The sequence below is a fragment of the Apteryx mantelli genome, chromosome 29 (assembly GCF_036417845.1).
Source record: "Apteryx mantelli isolate bAptMan1 chromosome 29, bAptMan1.hap1, whole genome shotgun sequence".
Lineage (NCBI taxonomy): Eukaryota > Metazoa > Chordata > Aves > Apterygiformes > Apterygidae > Apteryx > Apteryx mantelli.
In genome coordinates this window covers 1075750-1098893 of record NC_090006.1, presented here as the reverse complement: position 1 = coordinate 1098893, position 23144 = coordinate 1075750, and the positions used below count along the sequence as shown (strand labels likewise).

General features: G+C 64.8%; 5 protein-coding genes across 13 annotated transcripts; 3 read left to right on the top strand and 2 right to left on the bottom strand.

Moving 5' to 3' along the window:
* Window positions 1-64: 64 nt before the first annotated feature.
* On the top strand, window positions 65-11044 carry LOC106490946 (glycerol-3-phosphate acyltransferase 2, mitochondrial-like). Of its 2 annotated transcripts, none has more exons than XM_067312403.1 (19): window positions 65-188; window positions 2416-2568; window positions 2803-2916; window positions 3238-3311; window positions 4871-4981; window positions 5517-5645; window positions 6765-6864; window positions 6947-7083; window positions 7352-7451; window positions 7706-7915; window positions 8075-8185; window positions 8479-8564; window positions 8668-8792; window positions 9254-9324; window positions 9487-9751; window positions 9832-9980; window positions 10082-10159; window positions 10373-10501; window positions 10683-11044. In XM_067312403.1, exons 3-19 carry the CDS (start codon window positions 2803-2805, stop codon window positions 10956-10958), a joined length of 2265 nt encoding a protein of 754 aa, XP_067168504.1. In that variant the 5' UTR covers window positions 65-188; window positions 2416-2568; the 3' UTR covers window positions 10959-11044. The 2 variants fall into 2 exon arrangements, with proteins under 2 accessions (XP_067168504.1, XP_067168505.1); XM_067312404.1 differs by lacking the exon at window positions 65-188 and adding an exon at window positions 206-422.
* On the top strand, window positions 11043-11492 carry LOC106493807 (glycerol-3-phosphate acyltransferase 2, mitochondrial; the record flags this gene model as incomplete). Its single annotated transcript, XM_067312252.1, has 3 exons — window positions 11043-11100; window positions 11211-11266; window positions 11342-11492. Coding segments are annotated over 3 exons (231 nt in total), but the record flags the coding sequence as incomplete, so codon positions are not given.
* On the bottom strand, window positions 11492-14526 carry LOC136994470 (oxaloacetate tautomerase FAHD2A, mitochondrial-like). The gene is made up of 7 exons (XM_067312419.1): window positions 14459-14526; window positions 13085-13344; window positions 12783-12999; window positions 12483-12705; window positions 12241-12349; window positions 12040-12127; window positions 11492-11636 (listed from the first exon to the last, which is right to left on the bottom strand). Exons 2-7 carry the CDS (start codon window positions 13312-13314, stop codon window positions 11574-11576), a joined length of 930 nt encoding a protein of 309 aa, XP_067168520.1. The 5' UTR covers window positions 13315-13344; window positions 14459-14526; the 3' UTR covers window positions 11492-11573.
* Window positions 14527-14678: 152 nt separating this feature from the next.
* On the bottom strand, window positions 14679-19589 carry KCNIP3 (potassium voltage-gated channel interacting protein 3). 8 transcript variants are annotated; one of them, XM_067312414.1, is made up of 8 exons: window positions 19434-19589; window positions 17528-17652; window positions 17350-17419; window positions 17107-17177; window positions 16320-16427; window positions 15948-16052; window positions 15715-15777; window positions 14679-15522 (listed from the first exon to the last, which is right to left on the bottom strand). In XM_067312414.1, exons 1-8 carry the CDS (start codon window positions 19534-19536, stop codon window positions 15475-15477), a joined length of 693 nt encoding a protein of 230 aa, XP_067168515.1. In that variant the 5' UTR covers window positions 19537-19589; the 3' UTR covers window positions 14679-15474. The 8 variants fall into 8 exon arrangements, with proteins under 8 accessions (XP_067168515.1, XP_067168512.1, XP_067168510.1 ...); XM_067312412.1 differs by having other exon boundaries at window positions 15440-15522; window positions 15715-16052; XM_067312410.1 differs by having other exon boundaries at window positions 15457-15777.
* A 2053-nt stretch (window positions 19590-21642) lies between these two features.
* Window positions 21643-23053, top strand: LOC136994453 (cytochrome c oxidase subunit 5B, mitochondrial-like). Its single transcript, XM_067312284.1, has 4 exons — window positions 21643-21771; window positions 21874-21947; window positions 22677-22776; window positions 22883-23053. The coding sequence occupies exons 1-4, from the start codon at window positions 21678-21680 to the stop codon at window positions 22993-22995; spliced, it is 381 nt and encodes a 126-aa protein (XP_067168385.1). The 5' UTR covers window positions 21643-21677; the 3' UTR covers window positions 22996-23053.
* Window positions 23054-23144: the final 91 nt, after the last annotated feature.

The window sequence follows — 23144 nt, the reverse complement described above, 5'->3', positions numbered from 1 at the left end:
CCCTGAAAGCCTCCAAAACAAGATATATATGTATTTTTTTTCCGTTCGTTTCCATCTTCGCTTTTGCAGCTCGCAGCGGGAGCCCCGAGGCCGACGGCGGCAGGACGCCCGCGCGGCGCCGTCCCTCCGACCCCAGCTAGATAACGCGCTTTCCGCCCCGCGCCGAGAATAATTCCCGATAAAGCCAGGTGCGTCTTTGCCGCGCGCCCTTGAGGGCGACGCTTGGGTTTGTTGGGTTTTTTTTTGGTTTCCTGGTGCTTTTTCACCCGGGCTGTCGCCGCCGGGCGTGAAGCTGCAGCGCGAGCCGAGGATACGCTTCCATCCGAGCTGGACTTTTTATTTTTCCTTCTGGATTTTCGACGTGATTTTCTTGGTGTGTTTTTTTCTGCGGGAGCAAGCTCGCTCCCGTGGAGTTTTAGCTGGTAAGGAGATAAAAAAAAAAAAAGAAACAAAAAACCCACAAAATTATCTTTCTTCCCTTCTCTCTTTTTTTGGAATAAAAATAACTGGAAAATTGTATTCCCAAAAGAGCAAAAAAAGGACGCTTAGAAATGTCTTAAAAGCGTCTGCAAGCTGTGCTGCAGGAGGGACTGGCACGTGCAGGTGGAAAGAGCCGGGCGCTCCAAATTTGGGCTAATAACCCCTATTTTTTTTCCCCTCTGTGCTTTTCTCCAGCCCGGAAAAGCTGGGTTTTAAAGGCTCGGCTGGGTTTTAAGAGCTTGGAAATCACGGATTTTTGTGGCTCCGGGTCCCGAGACTCTGTCGCTAGCCCGGGATGCGGCCGGAGCGGCGATGCTGCGTGGTGTGAAATAACCTGCTTGTAATTAGATCCCCAGCAGGCTTGTTTTCCTGGGTAGTTTGCAAGGTTTGAACGGCATTTCCCGTTCCTTCCTCTGAGGAGAAGGCCTGAGAAATGTCATTAAGGATTGCAAAATGCCGAGGATTTTAGCCCTTGGGGCTTTCGAGTGTTTGGAGAGAGAGACGCTTCCAGAAATAACAAGCGGGGCAGCGTTAAATCTCGCTCGAACAGGCGAGAGCAGCCAGATATAAGCAGTCCGTCCTCGTCCGTCCCAGCCCGCCCTGCCGAACTGCCCGCGGGGATATTTGGCGGATGCCCTGGGAAGGCTCGGACGATGCCCGCGAATTCCCGGAGGCGAATTCGCTGCACAAGCGGGAGCAGAGCGCGATGGTGCTCCAGCTCCTAAACTGGTGCCTCTGTGATGCTCTGCGGCACCTCGGGATCAGTGAGGGTTTTCCCGCGTGCGCGGGCCTGGCTGAGGCTGGATTTTCCCGCAGTTTTGGAGCAGCTAGCGAAGGGAAGGCCGGTAATGGAGCGGATTCCCCTGCCTGGGTCCGGGGAATAACATCTCTGTTGCTCCAAACAGTGTGATTATTTTGGGTGTAGCGGCCAGAGCCGCTGTTATTCCCGGGGAACCTGTAGCAGAGGAGAGCATCCAAGGGTGCATCCCTCAAGCGACGGAAGTATCGATGCGTTTTCCTCCCCTGGATGAAGTGAGGTGACCAAGGTTGTGTCGGGAGGCAGTGGCGGAGCTGAGAAGTTGGGGAGGGGGGGAAAATGGTTCTTCCCTATGTTTTGAGCCTCTCGTTCCCCCTTGTATCATGCCAGGTGCCTGGCGGAGCATCGGAAAGGCGAAATCCCGTGGTGGTGGGCGCCCGTCTCCATCTGTCTGCCGCATTTTTGGGAAGCGCTCAGCCCTGGCGGGCGACAGGGCGGGGGGAAACTGAGGCACAAAGCGAGGACCAGGAGCCGCCCCCAGCCCTCCGTCGGGAGCTGCGGCCGGCTCGGGGGAGGAGGGCAACGGGATGTCGGCTCCGTACAGGCGCCATGGGGTTTTTGGGTACAGATTGGCATCTCCGTGCCAGGAGGGAGGAGGATGTGGGAGGGAAAAGTCAATTGTAGTGCTACCGGAGCGGTATTATAAGGAAAAAATTCTTTTCCCGAGGGCTTTTGGTGCGTTGCTTGCTGGGATTTTGTTGGGTTTTTTTTTCCTTATCCCTTTGTGCTCTGTACAAGCTGTAGAACAACTGATTTTTATTTTTTTCTGCCGAGGAGCAGGTCTTTTCCCTGAAAATGCCTGGATTTGGGAGAAAGGCTCGGCGCCTCCCTTCGCAGTGGCCCCCCCCCCCCCCCCGTTGCTCTAAACCTCAGGTCGTGGCAGCGGAAAGTTTCCCGAATTCAAGTTGCGTTTGGCTGGGAGGTGCCGAAGCCGTTTTTCACGCAGGCGGGATGGGGGCAAAGGATTCGGCTGGAGCCCCCGGAGCAAGGCCGGGAGCCGAACCCGCCGCCCAGGCCTGGGCTCTACCCGCCAGAGCCGCTTCCTCGCCTCCGAAATGAGCCGAGCGTTCCCGGCACGCTCCCAGCTCTTGCTAACTCCTTCTCTCCTGTGTCTCTAGAGCTGAGCTCCGCAGGCCGTGCCGGACGCGTCTCTGTGGACTCGTTCCTGCTGGAAACCCCCTTGCCCTGTGCAGAGCGAGCATCCTGGGGTGCCGATCCCACTGGATTTGGGTGCCCGCGCTCCTCCGGCCGACTGCAGCGGACAAACAAACGTAGGTGATTTCCTTGGGGCTGGGCTCAGCCGGGGAGGAAGGCGGCTCTGGGGCCAAACCCACGGGGAGAGGGAAAATGGGGCGAGCGAAGGTTTTCCGACCTGTTAGGGATTTGTTTTCCCTGCCACGAGACAAGCGGGTTTGGGGAAGCGTTAGGCAACACGTCGCGTTTCCAGCGCCAGCGGGAGGGTCGCGCCATCCTCCCTCCGTTTCTTTTCCACGCTTCCCCCACAGATGAAAACCTGGGTTTGCGATTTGGGGCAGAAACTGGAAGTTTTCACCCCTTTCCTGGGCAAATACCGTCCGTTCGTGGGACGTTGCTGCCAGACCTGCACCCCGAGGAGCTGGGTAAGAGCGCGACGCGGCTTGGCCAAAGGGTTTGCTCTCCCAGCCTCATCCGTCTGCAGGCCACTGGATTAAATTCCAGCCAGCTCTGGCCTTCCCATGCGCTTTGGGATCCCTGGATGCCGGAGCAGAGGACAGGCCACCGCTCAACGGGCCTCGTTGCCCTTTGCACCCTCCGCGAGGGTTTGGGGTCGGAGCGGAGCAGCCGGACGGTCGCATCCGTATCGTGCCCACCTTCTCCGAACCGTCCTCGTTGCGTCGTCTGAGGCAGACGCGCCGCTCCGACCGTTTCCCGGAAGAGCTGCTTCCTCTTTCTCCTTGCAGGATTGCTTCTACCACGAGCAGTTCTCCTCTCTCGGCTTCCGCAACGTCATCCGGGTGACGGAGGAAAACACCAGGTGAGGACGGGACCATGCCGGAGATGCCGGGCAAATTGCTTCTTCCAGGTTTTCTTCTTTCTCTGTCCAAATCCACGTGCAAAGAACCACCTCCGCTGCCCAGGGGTGTCGGGACGCCTCTCCGTCATCTTTGCGAGCTGCTTAATCCGATAAATTGTTACATTAATTATCATTTGCGAGGCTGAAAGCCGCATCCCCGAGGGCAGAGTGTTAATAACGGCGGAGAGGAGAAGACTTGATCCGTTCTAGTTGCTGTCACGCTCGCAGCCTGGGAGGAGCGGTCAGCTACAAAGTCAAGGATTTGGGTTTGGGTTTTTTTTTAAGCAAAAACTAGTATCTTGATGCTGTTGGGAAGAGCTCAGAGGGAATTTCGTTCTCCCCTCCGGCTTCAGCACGAGGAAAAGCTCACGCACGCAACGCTTGGAGCAGGCCTGGGCCAGCCAGCTGCTGGCCCCTTGGGAGATGCGAAATAGCCTCTTATTCCAGTCCCTCGTTTGCTCCTTCCTCCCGCCGGGCCCTAAATCCAAATTTTTGGCTGGGTTAAACCAGCCTCTTCCTCCAGCTGAGGAGCTGAGGTGGCCGCTTAGTAGCCGCTCGCTTGCCAAAATGCCTGGCGTTGAAGTCAGCCTGATTTTTCGGAGGTGCCGGACTCCTTTGGTTCCCATCCGTTGCAACGCGATCCCTGGTGGCTTAGCAATTCTGCGCTGTATTTTTCCAAATCGGGTCATTATGCTCTATTCTGCTTGAAATATCCCAGCTCCAGCTTTCAAACTCTTTGAATAATTCATCTCCGCTCAGAGCGACTCGGGAGTTGCGGGATGCTAAAAAGAGACCAGTGATGGGCGGGTGAGATCATAAGCTGGAAGACGGAGGGCTGAAGTTCCCCTTCTCCCTGTCCCGGCACCAGCAAACCTTTCGCTCCCTGGGTTTCTGCGTGCTCCTCTTTTTTTTTTTAGCTCTGCAAAATCTTAAACCTTGGTTACGTCCCTCGCTAATCTGCTAGCGCTGCCTAGCTTGGATTCGGGGCGGATTTGGGAAAGTCCCTGCTTTCGGACCACGGCGGCATCCCGGGTGCCGGCGGAGGCTGTTTGCTTGCTGGGTCGTTGCTGACGAAAGCTAATTTGGGGGTCGGGGGTATCTCGGCGGAGGTTGGTCTCTCGGCAGCGCGGGAGCAGCTTGCTGGGAGTGGGAGAGCTGAGGTTGCCCCGAACCTCGAAAGCTTTTTCTCGCCGCCTGGAAAACCCCTGCCGGTGGCATAGGAATTGCAGGTTTCCTTTCGGCCGCTGCCTGCGCCCCTCACGGAGAGCGATCCTGCCTCGGGTGGGCGCCCTGAGGGAAGGGAGGAGGAACAGGGTGGCCTGGAGCGCTGGACTCTGGGGAGTGAAACTGCTGGTGCCTCAGTTTTCCCAGCTGTAAAATGGGGAGAAGAGGCTTATGCACCTGCAAACAGCACCTTTGAGGCAGGCTGATTATTTTCCCAGTATCCTGGGAAAGCGCGGGATGCTTTTTGATGGTCCTCTAACGACCTGCTGGATGTCACTGTCCATCTCCGTGCCCAGGTACAGGGGCTGGCTCGTTCGAAGACTTTGCTATTTCCTCGCTGTCTTGGATTGGAAAGTTCCTGCCGACGTTCCCGGGGACCTGGCGGAGAGGATCTGCCGCAGTAAGAGGTAGGTGGGAAGAGCCAGAGGGCTCTCGGCGGTCGCCTTCAACCCTCCGCTGGGATGTGCTCGTCTCCCGCACCCTGCGGCGGAGACGCGCGCTTAAATCAGCCCGCTCTTCTCCGGTGGTGTAGCGAGAGCACCTCGGAGACCCGTTAGCAGTCTCAATGGGGTGTTACGGAGGCACGAGCCGAAAAAAAGCCGTCTGGGCATAAGCGCGGGGTTGCGTTTGCCACCGCTTCTCGCGGGCTCGGCCCTCCGAGGATGCCAGGACCCGGCATTCCCATCTCCTCACTCTGCCCTGGGGTGACGGCGAGGTTGCGTTGGGCTCGGCTCAGCCGGGCCGCGTCTTGCTCAGGCCGCACAGCGTCTGGCACGACACGGCCTCGGGCAACTGTTACCTAAATCACTGTCATTGCTAATTATGAAGCACGATGCTGGCAGCCGGTACGTTATAATTGCTGTAATAAATCACGCTTTTGCCGAGGAACACGTTAACCTGTTGCTTGGGCCTCCGCCCGCGTTTCCCACGTCGTCTTCGCAGGGTACGGGATGCCGCCGCCGGCCGGGCCCGCGGCTCTAGAGCGGATGGCGAGTCCCTGCTGCGGTGGAGGGCCAAAGCCCTCGAGATCCTGGCCGAAATCCAGGCGCCGCTCTCCCTTTTCCTGCTGAGGTACGCTCTGCCTCTCCGGCGGCGGCGCGCGGGTTCGGATCCCCCTCGGGGATTCCTCTGGGCAGGCACCTAGGTTGAGGGATCCAAATTCCCACGCTCGCTCTCTCTCCGTGGTTCCTGGCCCTCTTCTCCTCTCCGGGTCCTTCTCGCTCTCTTTAACATGCTTCGTTAAGCCTCACGCAAAGGGGGTTTCGGGGTGGCTCGCGCTTGCGAGCGATCCTTGGGGAAGGCCTGCACGTGCCGAGAGCCTGGCGCTGTGACAGCGGGATGGGGGCTTGGATTCGAGAGCCGGGGACGGAGCAGAGCTTGTGGGATCCTCGGCATGACGCCACCCGACGCAGCAGGGCTCCTCGGGGTCTTGCGCAGCCCCTTGGTGATATTTTCACCAAATCCTTCCAGGGAGTTGGAATATAACACCAAAGTGGAGGAGAGGAGAGGTGGGGGGGGAAAAAAACCCGCTGAGGGGGTGGAAAGCAAAGCAAAGCAAGGGGGAACTTTTCTTTTCCTTCTCTCTCTCACTTTTTTTTTTTTCCTCCTGTCGTTGAGAAATTGGCAATTAAAGGTTGCATCGTAGCCTAATTGCTTGTCTGATTGAGCTGTAATAAAAGAACCCTCTGAGCAGTCTGAAGTATTTAAAGGGAAGAAATTACCCAGGGGATAAAAGCATTCGAATCCTTCCCGTAAACAGCCTGTGGGAGGATGGGGGAGATGGAGGGGGGGGAATTGATTTGAGCTTTTGTTGTTGGGGAGGTGGTGGAGGAGGGGGGGGTGTCTTGTCGCATCCAGCCTTTAATGTTTTAACTTAATTTATAATAAAGCTGTTTATTTGCTTTACGGGAGCGGAGAAAGCGTGACTTGGGGTAGATAACCGCAGAGCGTGCTGCCCGGCGCAGCCCTGCCGTGGGGAAACTGAGGCAGGGCAGGCTGAGGACGCCCCGCTGCCGGGCTCCCCCAGCCCTTCTGCGGAGCAAACACGTATCCCGGGGAAGGAGGCGGTTGAAGGCGACGTGTCTCCCGATGGGCTCCGGGTGTTGCTTTGTGGCCTGCCGAAGGTTTTGGGGATGCTTCGCCCAGCCGGGGGGTTGCTCACTTGCTTCTTTTCCTGCCCCCGCTCCACAGGTTCTGCGCCTGGGCTTTGCTCAGGCTCCTGAACCGCCTCTTCCTCAACGTGCAGCTCCACCGAGGGCAGCTGGAGATGGTGCTGAGGGCCGCCGGGACGGTAAGGAGCCCGGCTTCCCCGTTCTCGGCCCTGCGGCGCGCCGGAGACCCCCCCCCCCCAATCGTGTTTTCCCTTCTCGCAGCCCGGCGTGCCGCTGGTTTTCCTCTCGACGCACAAGTCGCGGCTGGACGGGTTGCTGCTCTCCTTCCTCCTCTTCTCCCAGGGCCTGGGGGTGCCCAGGGTGACAGTGGGTGGCCAAACCTGCAGCCCTCGCCTCCGGTAAGGCATAGGAGACTCCCGCTCCCTCCGATCCGTGGGGTGCACGGCCCGTTCCCTGCCAACAGAGGAGGGAATCGTGCTCGGAAAACCCCCCAAAGTTAGCTCGAGCCGGGATGGGGGAATAGGGAGGGACGGCTGTAGCTGGCCCTGGCTCTCGCTTCCCTCGGAGGATGCGTGGGAATCCTGACGGCGTGCGTCGGTGCGGGGGGACGCAGCCCCGCACGAGGTGGGCGCCCCTGGCATTTTCATTCCCTCCCCACCCCGGCAGGGCCTTGCTCCGTAGCCTCGGAGGTGTTTTCCTGCCCGTGAGGACGGAGCGGACACCGAGCGGCCAGGACGAAGAGCTCTCGGGGGCCGTACTTGCCGCGGTAGGTGGGACCGACCCTCGGCTTTTCCTTGGTGCTGGGAGGGAGGAAACATCCCCCCACTCCGTGCTCCGGAAGCACTTGGAGAAGGTGTCCGGGGTAGTTTTCGGGGGCGCAGAGGACCGGGGACCGGCCAAGCCTTTCCCTTGAGCGAGGTCGCGGGGTTGAAGGCAAGTCCCCAGCGATGGGTGGTGACAGCTCCTGGGCATCCGTGCGTCTCCGGGACTGCCCCGATCTCACCCCGTCCGCTCCGGCAGTACGTCGAGGAGGTGTTGAAGAGCCGGCAACCTCTGCTGATCTTCCTGGAAGAGCCTTTCTCCGGCACCCTGCATCTCTCCGCTCCTGCCTGCGAGTGGCTGGCCCCGGTGTACCGAGCTTTGCGGGATGGCGCCGTCTCCGACGTCCTCCTGGTCCCCGTGGGCATCGCCTACGACGTGGTCCCCGATGGCTGCCGCGAGGAGCGAGCGGTGAGAGGCTCCGCCGCCGCCGCCACGGCTCCCTTTCGGGCCGGAGCTCGGCAGAGCGGGTTTCGGCAGCGCGCCGGCGCGACGCCCGCCGTCGGAGCGTGCCGGCCGGGTGCTCGCCGCCGTCGCCCCGTTGACGCCTCGCTCCCTTCTTTCTCCCAGCACGGCGCTCGGCCCCTCGGCCTCCGCGCCTGCCTCTGGGCGGCATGCCGAGCCTTGCGCCGGGAGTTCGGCTGCGTCCGGGTGGACTTCGCCCAGCCCTTCTCCTTACAGGTACCACAGCGGGATTGCCGCTCCGGGGGCTCTGCTTCCTGGGATTTGACAGCCCCCGTGTTGGGTCTTGCAGGGTGCATCGCCGCCATGTTCTCGACCGTCCAAATCCTCACAGGACAGATCTAGTGGCTCGGGATGGCTGGCTGGGGGGAATCTGGAGTTCTCCAGGGGATCCAGCAAGCCCACGTCCGGGGGAAGGTTGGATGGGGGGATACGGGGGAAACTGGGCGGCACGGATGTTAGCTGGGAAGCGGCGCCGCGGAGCCGACGGGTCCCTTCTTCCTCGCTGCCAGGAGTTTGCGGCAAAAAACCTCGTGAGACAGAGCCGTGCGGGGAAGTCGCTGGAGGAGCTGCTGCTGCCCGCCATCCTCGGCACGGGGTGAGCGGGAGCCGAGCCCCGGCAAGCGGCTGCGGCTCTCCGCCGACAGGCTGCTGCCAGCCCCGATTCCTCGCATCCAGCACCCCGCTCTCTCCGGCTCCAGTCAGGTGGACGGCGACAAGGCGGAGGTTTGGGGTCCGGGCGCCGGAACGGCCACCGGAACGGCTGCCGGCTTGAAGGCGGAAGAAGAAACGGTGGTGACCAAGCTGGGCCTGCACTCCCTGAGCGGTAAGGGGGGGTCCGGAGCGCCCTCGAGGCGTCTGCGTAGGCTGCTCGGTGCACGAGAGCTGCCACCTCCGGATTTTATATCCCTCGTGGCTTCAGCGCCGGCGCCGGCACGGGGGGAACGTCGCCGCTGCCGGTTATTTTGGTGCGCCACGCTGCACAAGCGATTGCTGCTTGGCAGCGCACGCGTTGCCGAGCTGGAAATCAAGAGCGCAGACAACGGAGCGCTCGGGGTGGGGAGGAAAACGGCGGCAGACGTGGCGCCTCCGCCGCAAAACCGAGGCGACCGGGCTCTGCTCGGGCTGGGCAACGGCGGCAGCGAGGACGCGATGTTGCGCCGCCGCCGGGAGCGAGCGCGAGAGGACGATGGGAGCAAGCGGCTACGATCCGGCGCCGGGAAGAAGGGCTGCGCGGGGAAAGCGAAACGCTCCCCCCGACGGCTAACGCTTCTCGCTCCTTTGCAGATGGCGTTGCCTGCTCCGCTGTCATGGCCGTGGGGATCACGTCCACGCTGCTGCTGCACAAGCACCGCGAGGTACGATGAGGGGGCCGCCGGCGCTCCCTGAGGCCGAACGAACGGTGGTTTCGCGTTCCTCTTCCTTCCGTGCGGCTGGGAGACGCCTTTGCCAAGATTTCGAGTCCCCCCCCTTGCTTAAATTCCCAAGCTGGGCACCGGCTCGGCCTCCTCTTCCTCCAGGGCGTCTTCCTCTCCCGCCTCATGGCCGACTTCTCGTGGCTCCTGGAGGAGATCCTGCTGCGCCACCGCGACGTGGGCTTCTCGGGGCAGCTCCGCGCCGTGGTGCTGCACAGCCTCTCCCTGCTCGGCGCCCGCGTCGCCCTGTATCGCCTCTCGCCCCCCGGCGACGTCCTGGTGCTCCCCGAGGCCTCGGCGGCGGCCCGGCGGGAGCTGAGCCTCCGCGGCGCGGCCCTCCTGCCCGTTTTCGCCGGCGAGGCGGTGGGAGGTGAGCGGCGGGACGTGGACGCCATCCGCGCCAGCGACTCGGGCGTCCCCGCGCCGCCGCTCACGCGCCTTTGCCGGCAGCTTGCGCCATCCGCGCCTTGCTGGCGGAGATGTTGCCCTTCCTGCGGGTGCCCGCCGGGCCCTGCGGCGTGGTGCTGAGCCAGGACGAGCTGCACCGCAAGATCCTGGCTCTGCTCTGGCTCCTGCCTCCCAACTTGCTGGGGCTCCAGGTAGGGGCAGGGTGCCGCCGCTGCCGTCGCGTGCAGGCGGCTCCGGGGTGGGGTGGGGGGGCGAATCCGGCTCCTCGCTGACCCCCTTCCCTCTCTCCCAGCCCTGCCAGCCCCTCGAGTGCTACAGCCAGGACGTCTTGGACAAGCTCATCCGGTGCGGGCTGCTGGAGGCCGAAGAGGTGGGTGCCCCCAGCACCCTATTCCCATGGAAGGGGCAGCCCTCACCCTCCGCTCTCGGCCGGGAAGGGGACGGGGGACAAGCGTCCTGCTCGCCTTGGGTTGGAGTGAGCCGCGTTGGGTGGGGACGGAGGGGACGGGATCCCCCCCAGGGTGGCTGGTGCCAGCTCACGCGTGTGTGTGTGTGTGTCCCCGGCGGCGGCATCGCCCCGCAGTCGGAGCGCGAGCGCCGGCTCTGCGACGTGGCCCGGCGGCCCTTCCTCAGGAAGCCGCCCTGGACGGAGATGGATTTCGCGGACAGCAACAGCGATGACGAGGACGCCGCCGGCAAGCGCTGCTTCAAGGTACCCGAGCTCTGCCCTGCTGCCCTCCGTTCCCCCCCCCCCCGCCTCGACCCGGCTGCCTCCCCCCTGCCGCAGGGGCAAACGCGCCCGAGACCGCGGCCCTTGGCGCCATCCTTGTCTCCGAGGGCCGGCTGAGCCTCAACAAACTCGTTTCACGTCCGGCTTCCCCACCCCTTCTCAGCTCAGCCAGCCTCACGGCTCGCCCGATTTCCTCCTCTTCCTCTGCCGGCTCCTGAGTCCCGTGCTGCAGACCTACGCGAGAGCGGCCGCTTTCCTGGCCGAGCCCAGCTGGCCCCAATCCGGTAGGAGCTTCCCGGCACGAGCAGAGCCGCTTTCCGTCCCCAGTCGGAGCGAGACCGGCGGCTCCTCTCCCCCCGGCAACCGCTTGCCGACTTTGGGCAACCGTTTCTGGAACCAGATGAGCCCCGCTCGCCTTGGTTCTTTTTGGGGAAACTGAGGCCCGTGGGGGGGCCGTGCCCTCTCCGGAGGCTTGTGGGCATCCGGGTTGGAGCCGCCGGTGCTAAGCCCGGCTTTTCCCTCCCCAGAGCCAGCCTATGTGGACGCGCTGCAGCGGTTCTTGGCCGAGGACGGTGGTTTCGGTGAGTCGGGGCGGCAGGAGGCCGGCGGTGCCGCGGCCGGCCAAGGAGCCGGCTGCTCCCTCCGGCTGCTCCTTTCGGCTTTTCCCTCCGGCTTTTCCCTCTCCCTCCAGCGTGTGCCAACAGGAGCCTGGCCCTGAGCTCTCTGCGGACCTTCAAGGAGCTGGGGGTAAGCGCCGCCGGGCTCTGCCAGCCCCGCTGCCGCCTCACGCTGCCTCGCCGTGACCCTCCTCTTCCTCGCCAGGTGCTGAAGGAGGTGACGAGCCCCGCGGGGCCCCTCCTGCACCTCGGTGAGCCTTTCCGCTCCGGGGAAAACCGGCAGAAGCTGGAAGCTTTCATCCGGCAGTTCGCGGAGCCGTGAGCAGGCGCCAATAAATGCGACTCCGGGAGCAGGTTAGCGGGCGACTCGGCTCGTGGTTTTATTAAGGGCATCGGGGAAGCGGGTGCCGGGGAAGCGGGTGCCGGGCTCGGCGCCTTCACACCACCTTGTTCCGGATGGTTCCCAGCTCCTCGATGTCGCACTGCACCACATCTCCTCTCTGCAAGGAAGCAGGGAACCTGCTCGCGGCGCCGGGTTTCGCTTCGCCCGGTTCTTTCCCATCCGAGCAACCTCCGCGCCGCGACCCGCCGTCGGCGTGGGAGCCCCAAGCACCCTGCCGCGAGGGTGCTGGGTGGGGGGGGATTGGGTGCAAGAGAGAGCGGCCACAGGGGGTGGTTTTGGTGTCCTCTCCCACGGGGACTCGCCGGGAACCCGGACTGGGAAAGCGGTTGGGGTTTGGGGCAAATCCGTGCTGAGCGGTTTGCAGTATCTAACCCGCGAGGGAGGAAAATCTCCGCTCTCCCTCCCCGCCGAGCCCCGCAGCCGGCTCGGTTCTCCGGCTGGCTCAGCTTTCCGGCCACCTCCGCTTTCCGACCACCTCCGTCTCCAACCCTGTGTCTCACCTTGAGAAACATGGGTGGTTTCCGGAAAACCCCCACGCCGGGCGGCGTTCCCGTGAGGAAGACATCGCCGGGGAGCAGCGTGACGAACCTGCGGAAGGGAACGGGGGCGAACGGGGCCAGCGTCAGGCGAACGGGGCTGGCGTCAGCCGCAGGGGCCGAACCCCGCCGGCGCCGCGCGGGACCCCGCGCCGCCGCCTGTACCTCGACACCCAGGCGACGAGCTGCGGCACTTTGAAGACGAGCTGGCTCGTGTTGCCGCTCTGCACCACCTCCCCGTTGACGCTGCAGCGGAGGCCGAGGTTGTCGAAGTCTGCGGGACGCGGGAGCGACGTCAAGCCCCGCCGGGACTCGCGGACGCAACCGTTCGGCTGCAACCCCCCCCCCCCCCCCCCCCCCCCCGTAAAAATCCCGCCTTGGCTCCGGCGCTGGATCCTTGGTCTCACCTGCCACCGCGTCCTTGGTGACCAGGGCCGGGCCCAGGGGACAGAAGGTGTCGAAGGTTTTCCCCAGCAGCCACTGCCGCCCGTTCCTCTTCATCTGCCAGTCGCGGGCGCTGACGTCGTTGGCGACGGTGAAGCCGGCGACGTGATCCAGCGCCGCCGCCTCCGCGATGCGCTTGCCCTTCTTCCCGATGACGAAGGCCAGCTCCACCTCCCAGTCGACCTCCTGAGGGGAGAAGGAAAAGGTCGGAGGGGGAGCGGAGGGCGGCCGGGGCCTTCGGCCTCGCCGGCGCCGCTACGCACGCCGCTCTCGGCCGGGTGCGCGATGTCGTCGAAGGGGCCGGCGATGGCGCTGGGGAACTTGCTGAAGATGACGGGTTCCTGCGGGATCTTGACGCCCTGCTCCCGGCAGTGATCCTTGTAGTTGAGCCCTACGCAGATCACCTTATCCGGGCCCGTGACAGGAGCCAGGAGCGTCACCTCGGCGCGCGGCACCCGGTGCCTGCCCGATTCCTGCGCCCTGCGCGGCACGGAGGGCTCAGCCCCATGCCGGATCATCCCCGGCGCGGGATCGGGGTGGGGGGGGACAGGATGGTGGCACCCACCTGCGGGCCGCGGCCAGCCCGGTGTCACCCATCTCCAGGAAGGCGCGCATGGTGCGGGGCAGCCCCGGCTCGCAGGCGCTCAGGTCCACCACGTCGCTTCCCTCCTCTTCCTCCAGGCCCAGGCGGGGCTCGGCGTCCGGCACCCGCCGGAACTGCACCAGCCGCATGGCGCGGCAGCCTCGCGGCGGGTGCCGGATGGCCGGACGGGCGCCGCAGGCCAGCGCCTGCATCCGGGGGGGGCTTTGGGGTTGGGGGGTGGCCTGGGGGGGGAGGAAAGGGCAAGCGGATCCCGGGACCGAGCGGATCCTGGTGCCGAGCAGGTCCCTGGTGCCAGGGGGGATGGAGCCTCTGGGAATGGGGGTTGGACCACTGAATCCCAAGGGATTCTCCCCCCCCTCCCAAATCCTGCACAGGATCCACTGGGCTCTGGGCTGTGCAGCTCAGATTCCAGGCGCTGTCCCCTGATCCCGGGAGACACCCCTGATCCTGGGACCTCCCTCCCCCAATCCCACATAGACCGGAGCCTGGGGGTTCTCCCCCATCCCAGGGGATTCCCTCATCCCACAGGGCCCTCACCCTGGGGGATCCCCCTTCCCCCCTGATGCCAGGGAACAACCCAGTCCCACACAACCTAGATCCCAGGTGATCCCCCCTGATTCTGGGGGTTCTCCCCAATCCCAGGGGATCCCCTCATCCCACAGAGCCCTGATCCCAGGAGAGTCCCCCAGTCCTGGGGGACCCCCCTCTGATCCCACACAGATCAGAGCCTGGGGATTCTCCCCCATCCCAGGGGATTCCCTCATCCCACAGGGCCCTCACTCTGGGGATCCCCCTTCCCTCCCCCGATCCCAGGGAACAACCCAATCCTGCACAACCTAGATCCCGGTCAATCCCCCCTGATTCTGGGGTTCTCCCAATTCCAGGGGATCCTCTCATCCCATAGAGCCCTGACCCTGGAGGATCTTCCCCTCGTCCCGGGGGACACCCCAAACCTGCACAGCTTGGATTCCAGGGGATTCCCCCTGATCCCGGCATCTCCCCCCCTGCTCGCACACAGGCCCCGCTCCCGCGGGATCCCCCCTGCTTCCCCGATCCCACACAGCCCAGATCCAGGGCCATTCTCCCCGCACCGATCCGAGGGGGCGCCGTGATCCCGCACAGCCCCGATCCCGGGGGATTCCCCCGATTCCAGGGATCGTCCCAGACCCCACAGGACCCCCGATCCCGGGGAACCCCCCCCTCCCCGATCCCGCACAGCCCCGCCCCGGGGGCAGCAGCCCCCCCCAGCCCCTCCCTCACGGGGGGATCCCGGGGCCGCACGGGGGGATCCCCCGGGGGGGGGCCGGGGATCCCCGGCTGCCCGCGCTGCGTCACCTGCCGCGTCACTCCTGTTCCGGGCGCACGGCGACCCCGCGCCGTCCGCGTGACAGCCCGGGCGCCGAGTCCCCGCCCCCTCCGCGAGCGGGCCAATGGGACCGCGGCGGGGGCGGGGAGGGCTGCGCGTTAGGCCACGCCCCCATGCCGTCGGGCGGGGCGGGCGTTGCTAGGATACGGGCGGCGGCCGCCATGATACCGCCACCGGGGCTGCCGCCGCCGCCATGATACCGCCACCGGGAGCGAGGGGCGGGCAAGGGACTGGAGGGCCTCAGGGATCCGCTTTCCTCAGGCGGGGCCCGGCCGGGAGCAAAGGCCCCGTTGCCTCGCGGTGCCCGGGTGATCCCCCCGGGTCACCTCCGGCGAGGAGGGGCGGTTAGACCGGGAGACACGTTTATTAAAACCCCCGGTGACATCGGGGGCCGGTTCAGCCGGGGGGGGGGGCGTGTCCCGGGGCCACGCAGCCGCCGCAACCGGCAGGTCCCGGCCCTGATTTGGGGCTGCCTCGATTCCCCCCCCCCTTTTTTTTGGGGGGGAGAAGAGCAGAAATCACCCTCACGGCACCTTCGTTTCGCTTAACGAAGCTGCCTTCACCCAGCCCGGAGGGAGATGGCGGCAACACCCCCGGTTCGACCACCCCGGGCCGGGTGCGATGCCAGGCTGGAGGAGATTGGAGCGTCACGGCTGCTCCCCGAACCGTCGTGATTGTGTTTTATTGAAAAAAAAAAGAAAAAAAAGAGAAAAAAAACCACATCCTCAAAGGGCTTCTCGTGGGGGGGGGGTGTCCCCGCCGCGCTCCCCCCCTCCTCGCCTCCATCCCTCCCGGCCGCGGGCAGCCCGCGGTCCTTGCACTGCTGGAATGCCCTGCTTCCATCCTTCCCGGGCCAGGACGATCCTTGGTTTTATCCGTCTCGTTAAACCTCTTGGTTTTTAGTTAAAAAAAAAACCCAAACAAACAAAAAAAAACAGGTTCGTTTAGGCCGCCAAACAAGCGAGCCGGCGGCATGGACGGGCGGCTAGATGGTGTTCTCGAAGATCTGCATGGAGCTCATGATGTTCTCGTCCTAGGAGAGAGGAGAGAGGGATGGAAGCGCCGCCTCCCTCGTCCCGTCGTTCCAAGCACGGCGTCCCGCAGCGGGAGACGGGGACGGATGCTCCTGGCTGCTGCCCCACCAGCGAGACAGGACTCGGAGGGGCCTGGCCAAGAGGAGGAGGAGGAGGATGGTGATGAAGGCCTCCCCCCCCAGGCCACTCACCTTCTGGCACGTCTCCACAAACTCCTCGAAGGTCACCACGCCATCCCGGTTCCTGTCCATTTTCTGCAAGGCGAGCAAGCGCTCAGCGGGGACATCTCCGTCCCCCTCACTGTAGTGACAACCCCCTCCCCAAGCCGGGTATCCAGGCTCATCCGCTTCCACAGAGGCCGTGCCAGGGCCCCCCCCTCTTCCCTCATCATCCTCGGCGATCTGCCTGTCCAGCAGCAGCCCACCTGGAAGAACATCTCCACGTGCTCCGCGGGCGCGTTGTCCTTCAGGATGGGGTAGGTGCAGCGTCCCATCATGTCGTAGATGGACTTCATTATCTCCAGCATTTCCTGGTGGGGGACGGAGACGGGATCAGGCACCGTGTGACCCCCCCCCCCCCCACTTCTCCACCCCCCTTGAAACCCCCCCCGGCGCTTCCCCTCCCGCCTCAACCGTGGGCGAGCGGCTGGTGGCCACTGCGACGTGCCACTGGTGCCTCCGAACTGGACACCGGCGAGAGGCACCTCCGGGACCGACGTCAGGTCTCCAGCCACCTCCGGACCCCGCTCCGGGATGTTCCCGGCTCCGCCTCGGCCCTGGCCGCCCCGCGTGGGTACCTCCTTCGTGATGTAGCCATCTTTATTAATGTCGTAGAGGTTGAAAGCCCAGTTCAGCTTCTCGTGCACTGTCCCGCGCAGCAAGACGGAGAGGCCGACAACAAAATCCTACGAGAGGAATCCCCGGGGGGAGCCGCCCGCCAGATCCCAGCCGGGACGTTCATCCCACCGGGGTCCGACCGTTTAGCCCCGCTTGTCCCAATGGAGGCACCGGCGAGCCGGCCCCCCCCCCCCGTCGTCCCTGCCCTCCTCGGCGGTGCAGGTCTTGACCTCGCCGAAGGCGACGCGGAACTGCCATCGATCGCGAGTCGCTCGGGGGATTTTTTCCCTATCGATCGCGTTTCTATTCTTGCTCCTGTCTATTTTTAAGCGCTTCCATAAAAATCGATGCCGGCCCCCACGATCCGGCCCCTGCCGCAGTGGCTGTAACCCCTTACAACCCGTGACGGCCCCTCCGACGCCTTCTCGGAGCCACCCGGCTTTCGCCGTTGCCGGATGAATCCTAATTTTCAGGGCAGCAAGATTCGAAGGAAGGGGACGAGGGGGGGGACGAGCGTTAACCGCTTCGCCGGCGGTTCGCGCAGGCCGGAGGAGCGCGGGGGCACGCGCGGCGTGGCGCTATCGACTCGCCGAACTCCGCGGACGTAAATAACCTCACGCGAAGCCTTTGCCGCTCCGGCGCGCGACTGCGGGTTCTGCTGAGCGGCAGAAATTCAATCGCAAAGTCGCAAATTGATTTTTTTTTCCTTTTTTTGGGGGGGTTTCCAACAGCCGCCCCGGCGCTCACCTGAAAGCAGATGGCTCCGTTGCCGTCCACGTCGAAGGCGTTGAACAAGAAGTGAGCGTACGTGGTGGCGTCTGCGCGGGGAGAGAGGCGCGAGCCGCTGAAACGCCGAGGCCGCGGCTCTCCGGCACCCGCCCGGCTTGGGATTTTGGGACATTTTGTGCGGATGGCAAAGGGATAAAGGATTGGAGTGTCTCCCCCCGGCTTTCCCCAGCCCCGCGCCGGCCTCAGGGGCCCCCAACTCACCTCCCTGGGGGAAGAACTGCGAATAAATAAGCTTGAAGGTCTCCTCGTCTACAAGGCCGCTGGGACACTCCTGGGGAGGGGAGCGAGCGCCAGATTAACCCCCGGCCGGGTCCCGAAATCACCCGCCGCAGCCGCCACCTGCTCCCGAGGTGGGAACAGAGGCTCCGGACACACTCACCGTCTTGAAGCCTCGGTAGAGGGATTGCAGCTCCTTCTTGGTGAACTTGGTCTGCGCCTGCAGCTGCTCCAACCCCTCAGGCTGGTGCCGGACGGCCGAAAGCTCGAAATCGCCGTCGCCACCGTCTGCGGAGACACGGAGCGCCGAGCGGCTGGGCACGACGTGCCGAACTCCCATCCCGAGGCGGATTTTTTTCGCTGCCGGCCAGCTCGATCCAGGGCTTTTTCATGTTTCAGGGAAACCTCAGCGGTTGGCAGAGGACCGCACCGGCCCCGTGTCGCATCCGTAACGAGCCGGGAGCTTAATTACGGGGCAGACGGAGCCCCACGGGGTGGGATTGCTGCTTTGCGGGGGGACGCGAAGACACTGTGGCAGCCGGGGGAGCCGCAAGAGTTTTCGGCTCTTTCGAAAGGAAATTCGACCTGGAGCTCCGGGCTCGGCCGCCAACGAGCTCCGGGTTTAATTGCGCCAGCTGACGGAGCAGCGATTCGCTAACGGCTTTCTCCCAAGCGAGAAAACTGATGCCCGTAGCGGCAGCTCCGCGCTGGGCGGCTTTCCCGAGGAGCTGGCCGGCCCCTCCGGTAGGGAATTCCCACGGGTGCGGAGCAGCCCGGAGGTGAAGCGCCAGGTTTTGGCTTCCCGGCTCCATCCCCTCCAGCGTTTCGGCAGCGCCCGAGCCGAAAGCCCGACTGCGGCAGCCTCCAAACTCCGCGTGAGCCACGGCTCCTTCTCCGAAACCGTTTTCCCATCCCGTGTGCGCCCAGGGCTCGCGGAAGGTAATTAATAAGTGATAACGCGTCAATATTTCCAGTGCGGGAAACGCTCCGGTGAGCCGGCAGCGGGGATATCTGGCACTTCGGGCGTGAGAAATGTGTGCTGACGCTGCTCGCTTGGCCCTGCACAGGGATGACGGCTCTCGGCCTGGCCCGGCCGGGTGGTTTTATCCCTTTATAACACCGGGGGGGGGGGGGGTTAATGCCGCTCCCACCCGCCAAGCCGGGTTTGCAGGTGGGGAAATGGGCACAGTGGAGCTGAGTGGGGTCAACGTGGGCTTGGAGGGCTCCAGCGTCCCATCTCAAGGGGTTTTGAGGGTCAACATGGGCTTGGAGGTCCCTGGCATCCAGTCTCGGGGGGTTTTGGGGGTCAACGTGGGCTTGGAGGTCCCTGCCATCCAGTTTTGGAGGTCAACATGGGCTCGGAGGGCTCCAGCATCCAGTCTCGGGGGAGGTTGGGGGTCAATATGAGCTTGGAGGTCCCCAGCATCCAGTCTTGGGGGATTTTGGGGGTCAGTGTGGACTTGGAGGTCCCTGGCATCCAGTTTTGGAGGTCAACATGGGCTTGGAGGGCTCCAGCATCCAGTCTTGGGGGGGTTGGGGGTCAATATGGGCTTGGAGGTTCCCGGCATCCAGTCTCAGGGGGTTTTAGGGGTCAACGTGGGCTCAGAGGGCTCCAGCATCCCGTCTTGGGGGATTTGGGGGGTCAACGCGGGCTTGGAGGTCCCTGGCATCCAGTCTCAGGGGGTTTTGGGGATCAATGTGGGCTCAGAGGTCCCTGGCATCCAGTCTTGGGGGATTTTGGAGGCCAACATGGGCTTGGAGGTCCCCAGCATCCCATCTGGGGAGGATTTTGGGGGGCGACCCGGAGCCGGAACGCAAGCCAGCCACCGCGCGAAGGTCGCCGCGCGGCCGGGACATGACACGGCAAGGGGGGGGGCACTTTAAAAATAGTCCACAAAGGGCAGCGGGGCGCCGGAGCCGGTGGGGGGGACGGGGGCAACCACGAACTCCCCCCAAACCTCCGAGTTTCACCACGAAACCCTCCGGCGTCCAAGTTGGGATTGGTCTGTAGGGGGGGAGGAAAAAAGTATGGAAAAAGCGAAGGGGGGGGTGCGGAGGGGGGGAATTACCTTCCACGGAGATGGGCTCCAGGATGCCGAACTGCTTGAGGACGGCGATGAAGAGGAGGATGACCACGGCCACGGCGCACAGCTCCATGCCCTGGATGCCCATGGCTGGGCCTGGGTGGCCTCACCATGCGCCCCGGGGTGGGGGGGGGGCCGCTGTCACCCGGGGTCCCGGCACCCCGGGGTGGGGGTGAGGGTGGAGGGGGGGGGTCAGGCACTTCGGCTGGATGAGCTCTGGATGAAGCCGGTGGCTCCGGCGCCTGCAGCCCCCGGCCAGGCGGCCGGCCAGCGCCCGCGGGGCCGCCCCGCTGCACACCTCCGCCTCCCTCCTTCCCTCCATCCCTCCTTCCTTGGCACCGGCCCACGGCGCTGCCGGAGGCAGCGGGGCGCCGGTTCCCCGCTTCCAACTGGCTTCCCCCCCCATTTCCTCCCCCCCCCTTTTTTTTCCCTTCTCTCCCAAAAAAAGGTCCCGGCACCCACGGGGGCACCCAAGGGCCCCCCCGCTTCCTTCGCCCCGGCACCCTGCACCGTGCCGGAGCACCCTGAAACGGGGATGTGCAGCTCCCCCCCCACCCTCACCCCATCTCCGGGACCCCCCCCGGCGGTAATTACCCCCCCGACGGGCTAACGAAGGCGCCCACCCGAAATATTAACGGGGGGGGAAACCGCTTCCCTCCTCCCCGTCCCGGTGGGGGGCCGGAAAACCCCCCCGTGTTTCTCCCAGCTGGGCCCTGGGGGGGGTGTTTGGTGTAACGAGCGGGGCCATTCTCAGCGAGGGTGACCCCCCCCCCACACACACACAACCCCCCCCCCTCCCCGAAAAGCAGGGAAGCCCCGGCGTCTCCCGGCGGAGGTGGCCGCGGAGCAGAGCGAGCCGGCCGGGTTGGCAATCCGGCCGCGGAGGCAATTAGCGCCGTGAATTATTAACGAGCAGCCGGGGTTGGTTTAATAAAGGATGAGTAAGCAGGGGAGGGAAGCGGCTGCGGGCTCCTGGGGGGGAGGAGGGGAAACTGAGGCACGGGGGGGGGCCCAGGCGTCCGGGGAGGGGGGCTGTGCCACCCCCATGTCCCCGTCACCCCCTCTCTCTCCCCATTAATGTGCTGCGCCGGCTGGGAGGGAGGGAGGGATGGGGGAAGGATAGATGGAGGGATGAAGGGGGAATGGGCCGAGGATGAAGCGGGAGGGATGGAGGGATGAAGGGCGGATGGATGGAGGGATGAAGGAGGAAAGCTGGAGAGTTGAAGGGCAAGGATGGAGGGATGAAGGGGGAAGGATGAAGGAGGGTTGGGGATGGAGGATGAAGGGGGATGGATGGAGGGATGAAGGAGGGATGGGTGGGGATGAAGGCAGGATGGAGGGGGGTGGAGGGGGGATGAGGGGGAATGGATGGAGTATGGATGGAGGATGAAGGGGGATGGGTGGGGATGAAGGAGAAATGGATGGAGGGATGAAGGACAGATGGGTGGGGATGAGGCAGGGCTGGATGGAGGGTGGATGGAGGATGAAGAGAGGATGGATGGAGGATGGATGGGGTGAAGGGGGATGGATGGGGGATGAAGAGAGGATGGATGGGGTGGATGGGGGATGAAAGGGGGATAGATGGAGGATGAAGGGGGGTGGATGGGGATGAAGGGGGTGGATGGAGGATGAAGGGGGGGATGGATGGAGGATGAAGGGGGGATGGATGGGGGATGAAGGGGGGATGGATGGGGGATGAAGAGAGGATGGATGGGGGATGGATGGAGGATGAAGACAGGATGGATGGAGGATGGATGGGGGATGGATGGGGGAATGAAGGGGGGATGGATGGGGGAATGAAGGGGGGATGGATGGGGGATGAAGGGGGGATGGATGGAGGATGAAGGGGGGATGGACGGGGGGTGAAGGGGGGATGGATGGGGGATGAAGGGGGGGTGGATGGAGGATGAAGGGGGGATGGATGGGGGGTGAAGGGGGGATGGATGGGGGATGAAGGGGGAGGAGGGGACTGCAGGGTGGCCCCGGAGGTGGGGGCGGAGTCCACTGCCCCACCGCCCCGCCCACCCGGAGGTGGGGGCGTGGTTGCCGTTGCCAGGGGCGGGGTTTGGGTTACTAGGGGCGGGGCTCCGTTTTGCAGGGGGCGTCTCAGGGGCGGGGCCCGCGCGGATGGGGCCGGGCCGGGCCGCGCGGCGCCCGCCCGCGCCGGAAGCGCCGCTCGCTTCCGCTTCCGCCGCCGGAAGCGCCGAGTGCCCGCCGCCGCTGCTCGTCATGGCGTCAAGGTTACTGCGGGTGTGCGCGGCCCTGCGGCTGCCGCCCGCCCTGCCCGCCCGCGCCGTGCCCGCCCGCCACCTCGCCGTGCCCGGTGAGTCCCGGGGGGGCTGGGGGGGGGAGCGGAGCGCCGGGATGGGGGCGGAGGGGGGGGGGTGGCAGCCGTCGGTCTGACGGGCCGCGCCGTTGCCCGCAGGCGGCCTGGCCAGCGACGAGGAGCAGGCGACGGGGCTGGAGCGGAAGGTGCTGCAGGCCATGAACAAGGGCCTGGTGAGTGCGGCACCGGGGGGGGGCCGCGGGGATTTGGGGGGGGGGGGGGAGTCCCGGGGGGGGGTCAGGGATGGGGTGTCCTCGGGGACTGGGGTTTTGGGGGAGCTCAGGAATTTGGCGGAGGGGGTTGTTTGAGTCCCCGGGAGAAGCTCAGGTCGTGGGGGGGAGCTCAGAGATTTGGGGGGGGTCAAGTCCCGAGGGGGGGGGGCTCAAGGATGGGGTGTCCTTGGGGATGGGGGGGGCTTGGAGATTTGGGGGGGGTTGACTGGCCCGGGGGGGGGAGCGCAGGAATTTGGGGGTTGAATCCTGGGGGGTGGGGTGAGCTCAGGGCTGGGGGAGCTGGAGATTTGCGGGGGGGGGGGCGGTCGGCCTCTAGGGGAGCTCAGGGATGGGGTGTCCTTGGGGGCGAGAGACTTGGGGGAGCTCAGAAATTTGGGGAGGGGGGAGGGTTGAGTCCTGGGAGAAGCTCAGGGATGAGGTTTTCCATGTGGATTGGGGGGGGGAGATAGTTGGGGGGGGCAAGTCCTGGAGGGGGTGGACCTCAAGGACAGGGGGTTTTGGGGCAGCTCAGAAATTTGGGGGGGGAGCTTGAGGATGGGGAAGGCTCAGAAATTTTTGGGGGGGGGTCGAGTCCTGGTGGGGTAGGGGGGGCAGGCAGCTGGGAGGGGGGGGGCTAGGGATGCTGCCCACCCACTGACCCCCCCCGGCCCCCTCCCCCCCCCCCGGCAGGACCCCTACAGCATGTTCCGCCCCAAACGCTACGCGGGGACCAAGGAGGACCCCAACCTGGTGCCCTCCATCAGCAACAAGCGCATCGTGGGCTGCGTCTGTAAGTGCCTCCCACCCCTCCCTCCCTCCCTTTGCCGCGGGGGGGGGGGTCCTACCGGGCCCCCCCCTCCCTGACCGCCTTCCCCCCCCCCCCCCCCACGTGTCAGGCGAAGAGGACAACAGCTGCGTCGTCTGGTTCTGGCTGCACAAGGGCGAGGCGCAGCGGTGCCCCTCCTGCGGCGCCCACTACAAGCTGATTCCCCATGAGCTGCCGCACTGAGGGCGCCGGGGGCCCAGCGGAGCCGCCGCCACGGCGCCCTTTCCCCCCCCCCCCGAACCCCCCCCCTTCAAAAAAAACCCTTTCCTTAAATAAAGAGTCGTTGTGTGGAAACCCGCCCCCCACCTTGCTCCCATCCGCGCCGCCCCCAA

Coding starts and splice junctions, on each gene's coding strand:
- LOC106490946 (XM_067312403.1), top strand. CDS start 2,803: ATGAAAACCTGGGTTTGCGATTTGGGGCAGAAACTGGAAGTTTTCACC. Junction 7,084..7,351: donor ACCTGCAGCCCTCGCCTCCG/GTAAGGCATAGG, acceptor CCACCCCGGCAG/GGCCTTGCTCCGTAGCCTCG. Junction 10,502..10,682: donor CCGGCAAGCGCTGCTTCAAG/GTACCCGAGCTC, acceptor ACCCCTTCTCAG/CTCAGCCAGCCTCACGGCTC.
- LOC136994470 (XM_067312419.1), bottom strand. CDS start 13,314: ATGCAGGCGCTGGCCTGCGGCGCCCGTCCGGCCATCCGGCACCCGCCG. Junction 13,000..13,084: donor GGGCTGGCCGCGGCCCGCAG/GTGGGTGCCACC, acceptor CGTGCCGCGCAG/GGCGCAGGAATCGGGCAGGC. Junction 11,637..12,039: donor AACCACCCATGTTTCTCAAG/GTGAGACACAGG, acceptor GCTTCCTTGCAG/AGAGGAGATGTGGTGCAGTG.
- KCNIP3 (XM_067312407.1), bottom strand. CDS start 19,536: ATGGGCATCCAGGGCATGGAGCTGTGCGCCGTGGCCGTGGTCATCCTC. Junction 17,653..19,433: donor GGAGCCCATCTCCGTGGAAG/GTAATTCCCCCC, acceptor GTGTCTCCGCAG/ACGGTGGCGACGGCGATTTC. Junction 17,420..17,527: donor TCTACCGAGGCTTCAAGACG/GTGAGTGTGTCC, acceptor TCCCCTCCCCAG/GAGTGTCCCAGCGGCCTTGT.
- LOC136994453 (XM_067312284.1), top strand. CDS start 21,678: ATGGCGTCAAGGTTACTGCGGGTGTGCGCGGCCCTGCGGCTGCCGCCC. Junction 21,772..21,873: donor CCGCCACCTCGCCGTGCCCG/GTGAGTCCCGGG, acceptor CGTTGCCCGCAG/GCGGCCTGGCCAGCGACGAG. Junction 22,777..22,882: donor GCGCATCGTGGGCTGCGTCT/GTAAGTGCCTCC, acceptor CCCACGTGTCAG/GCGAAGAGGACAACAGCTGC.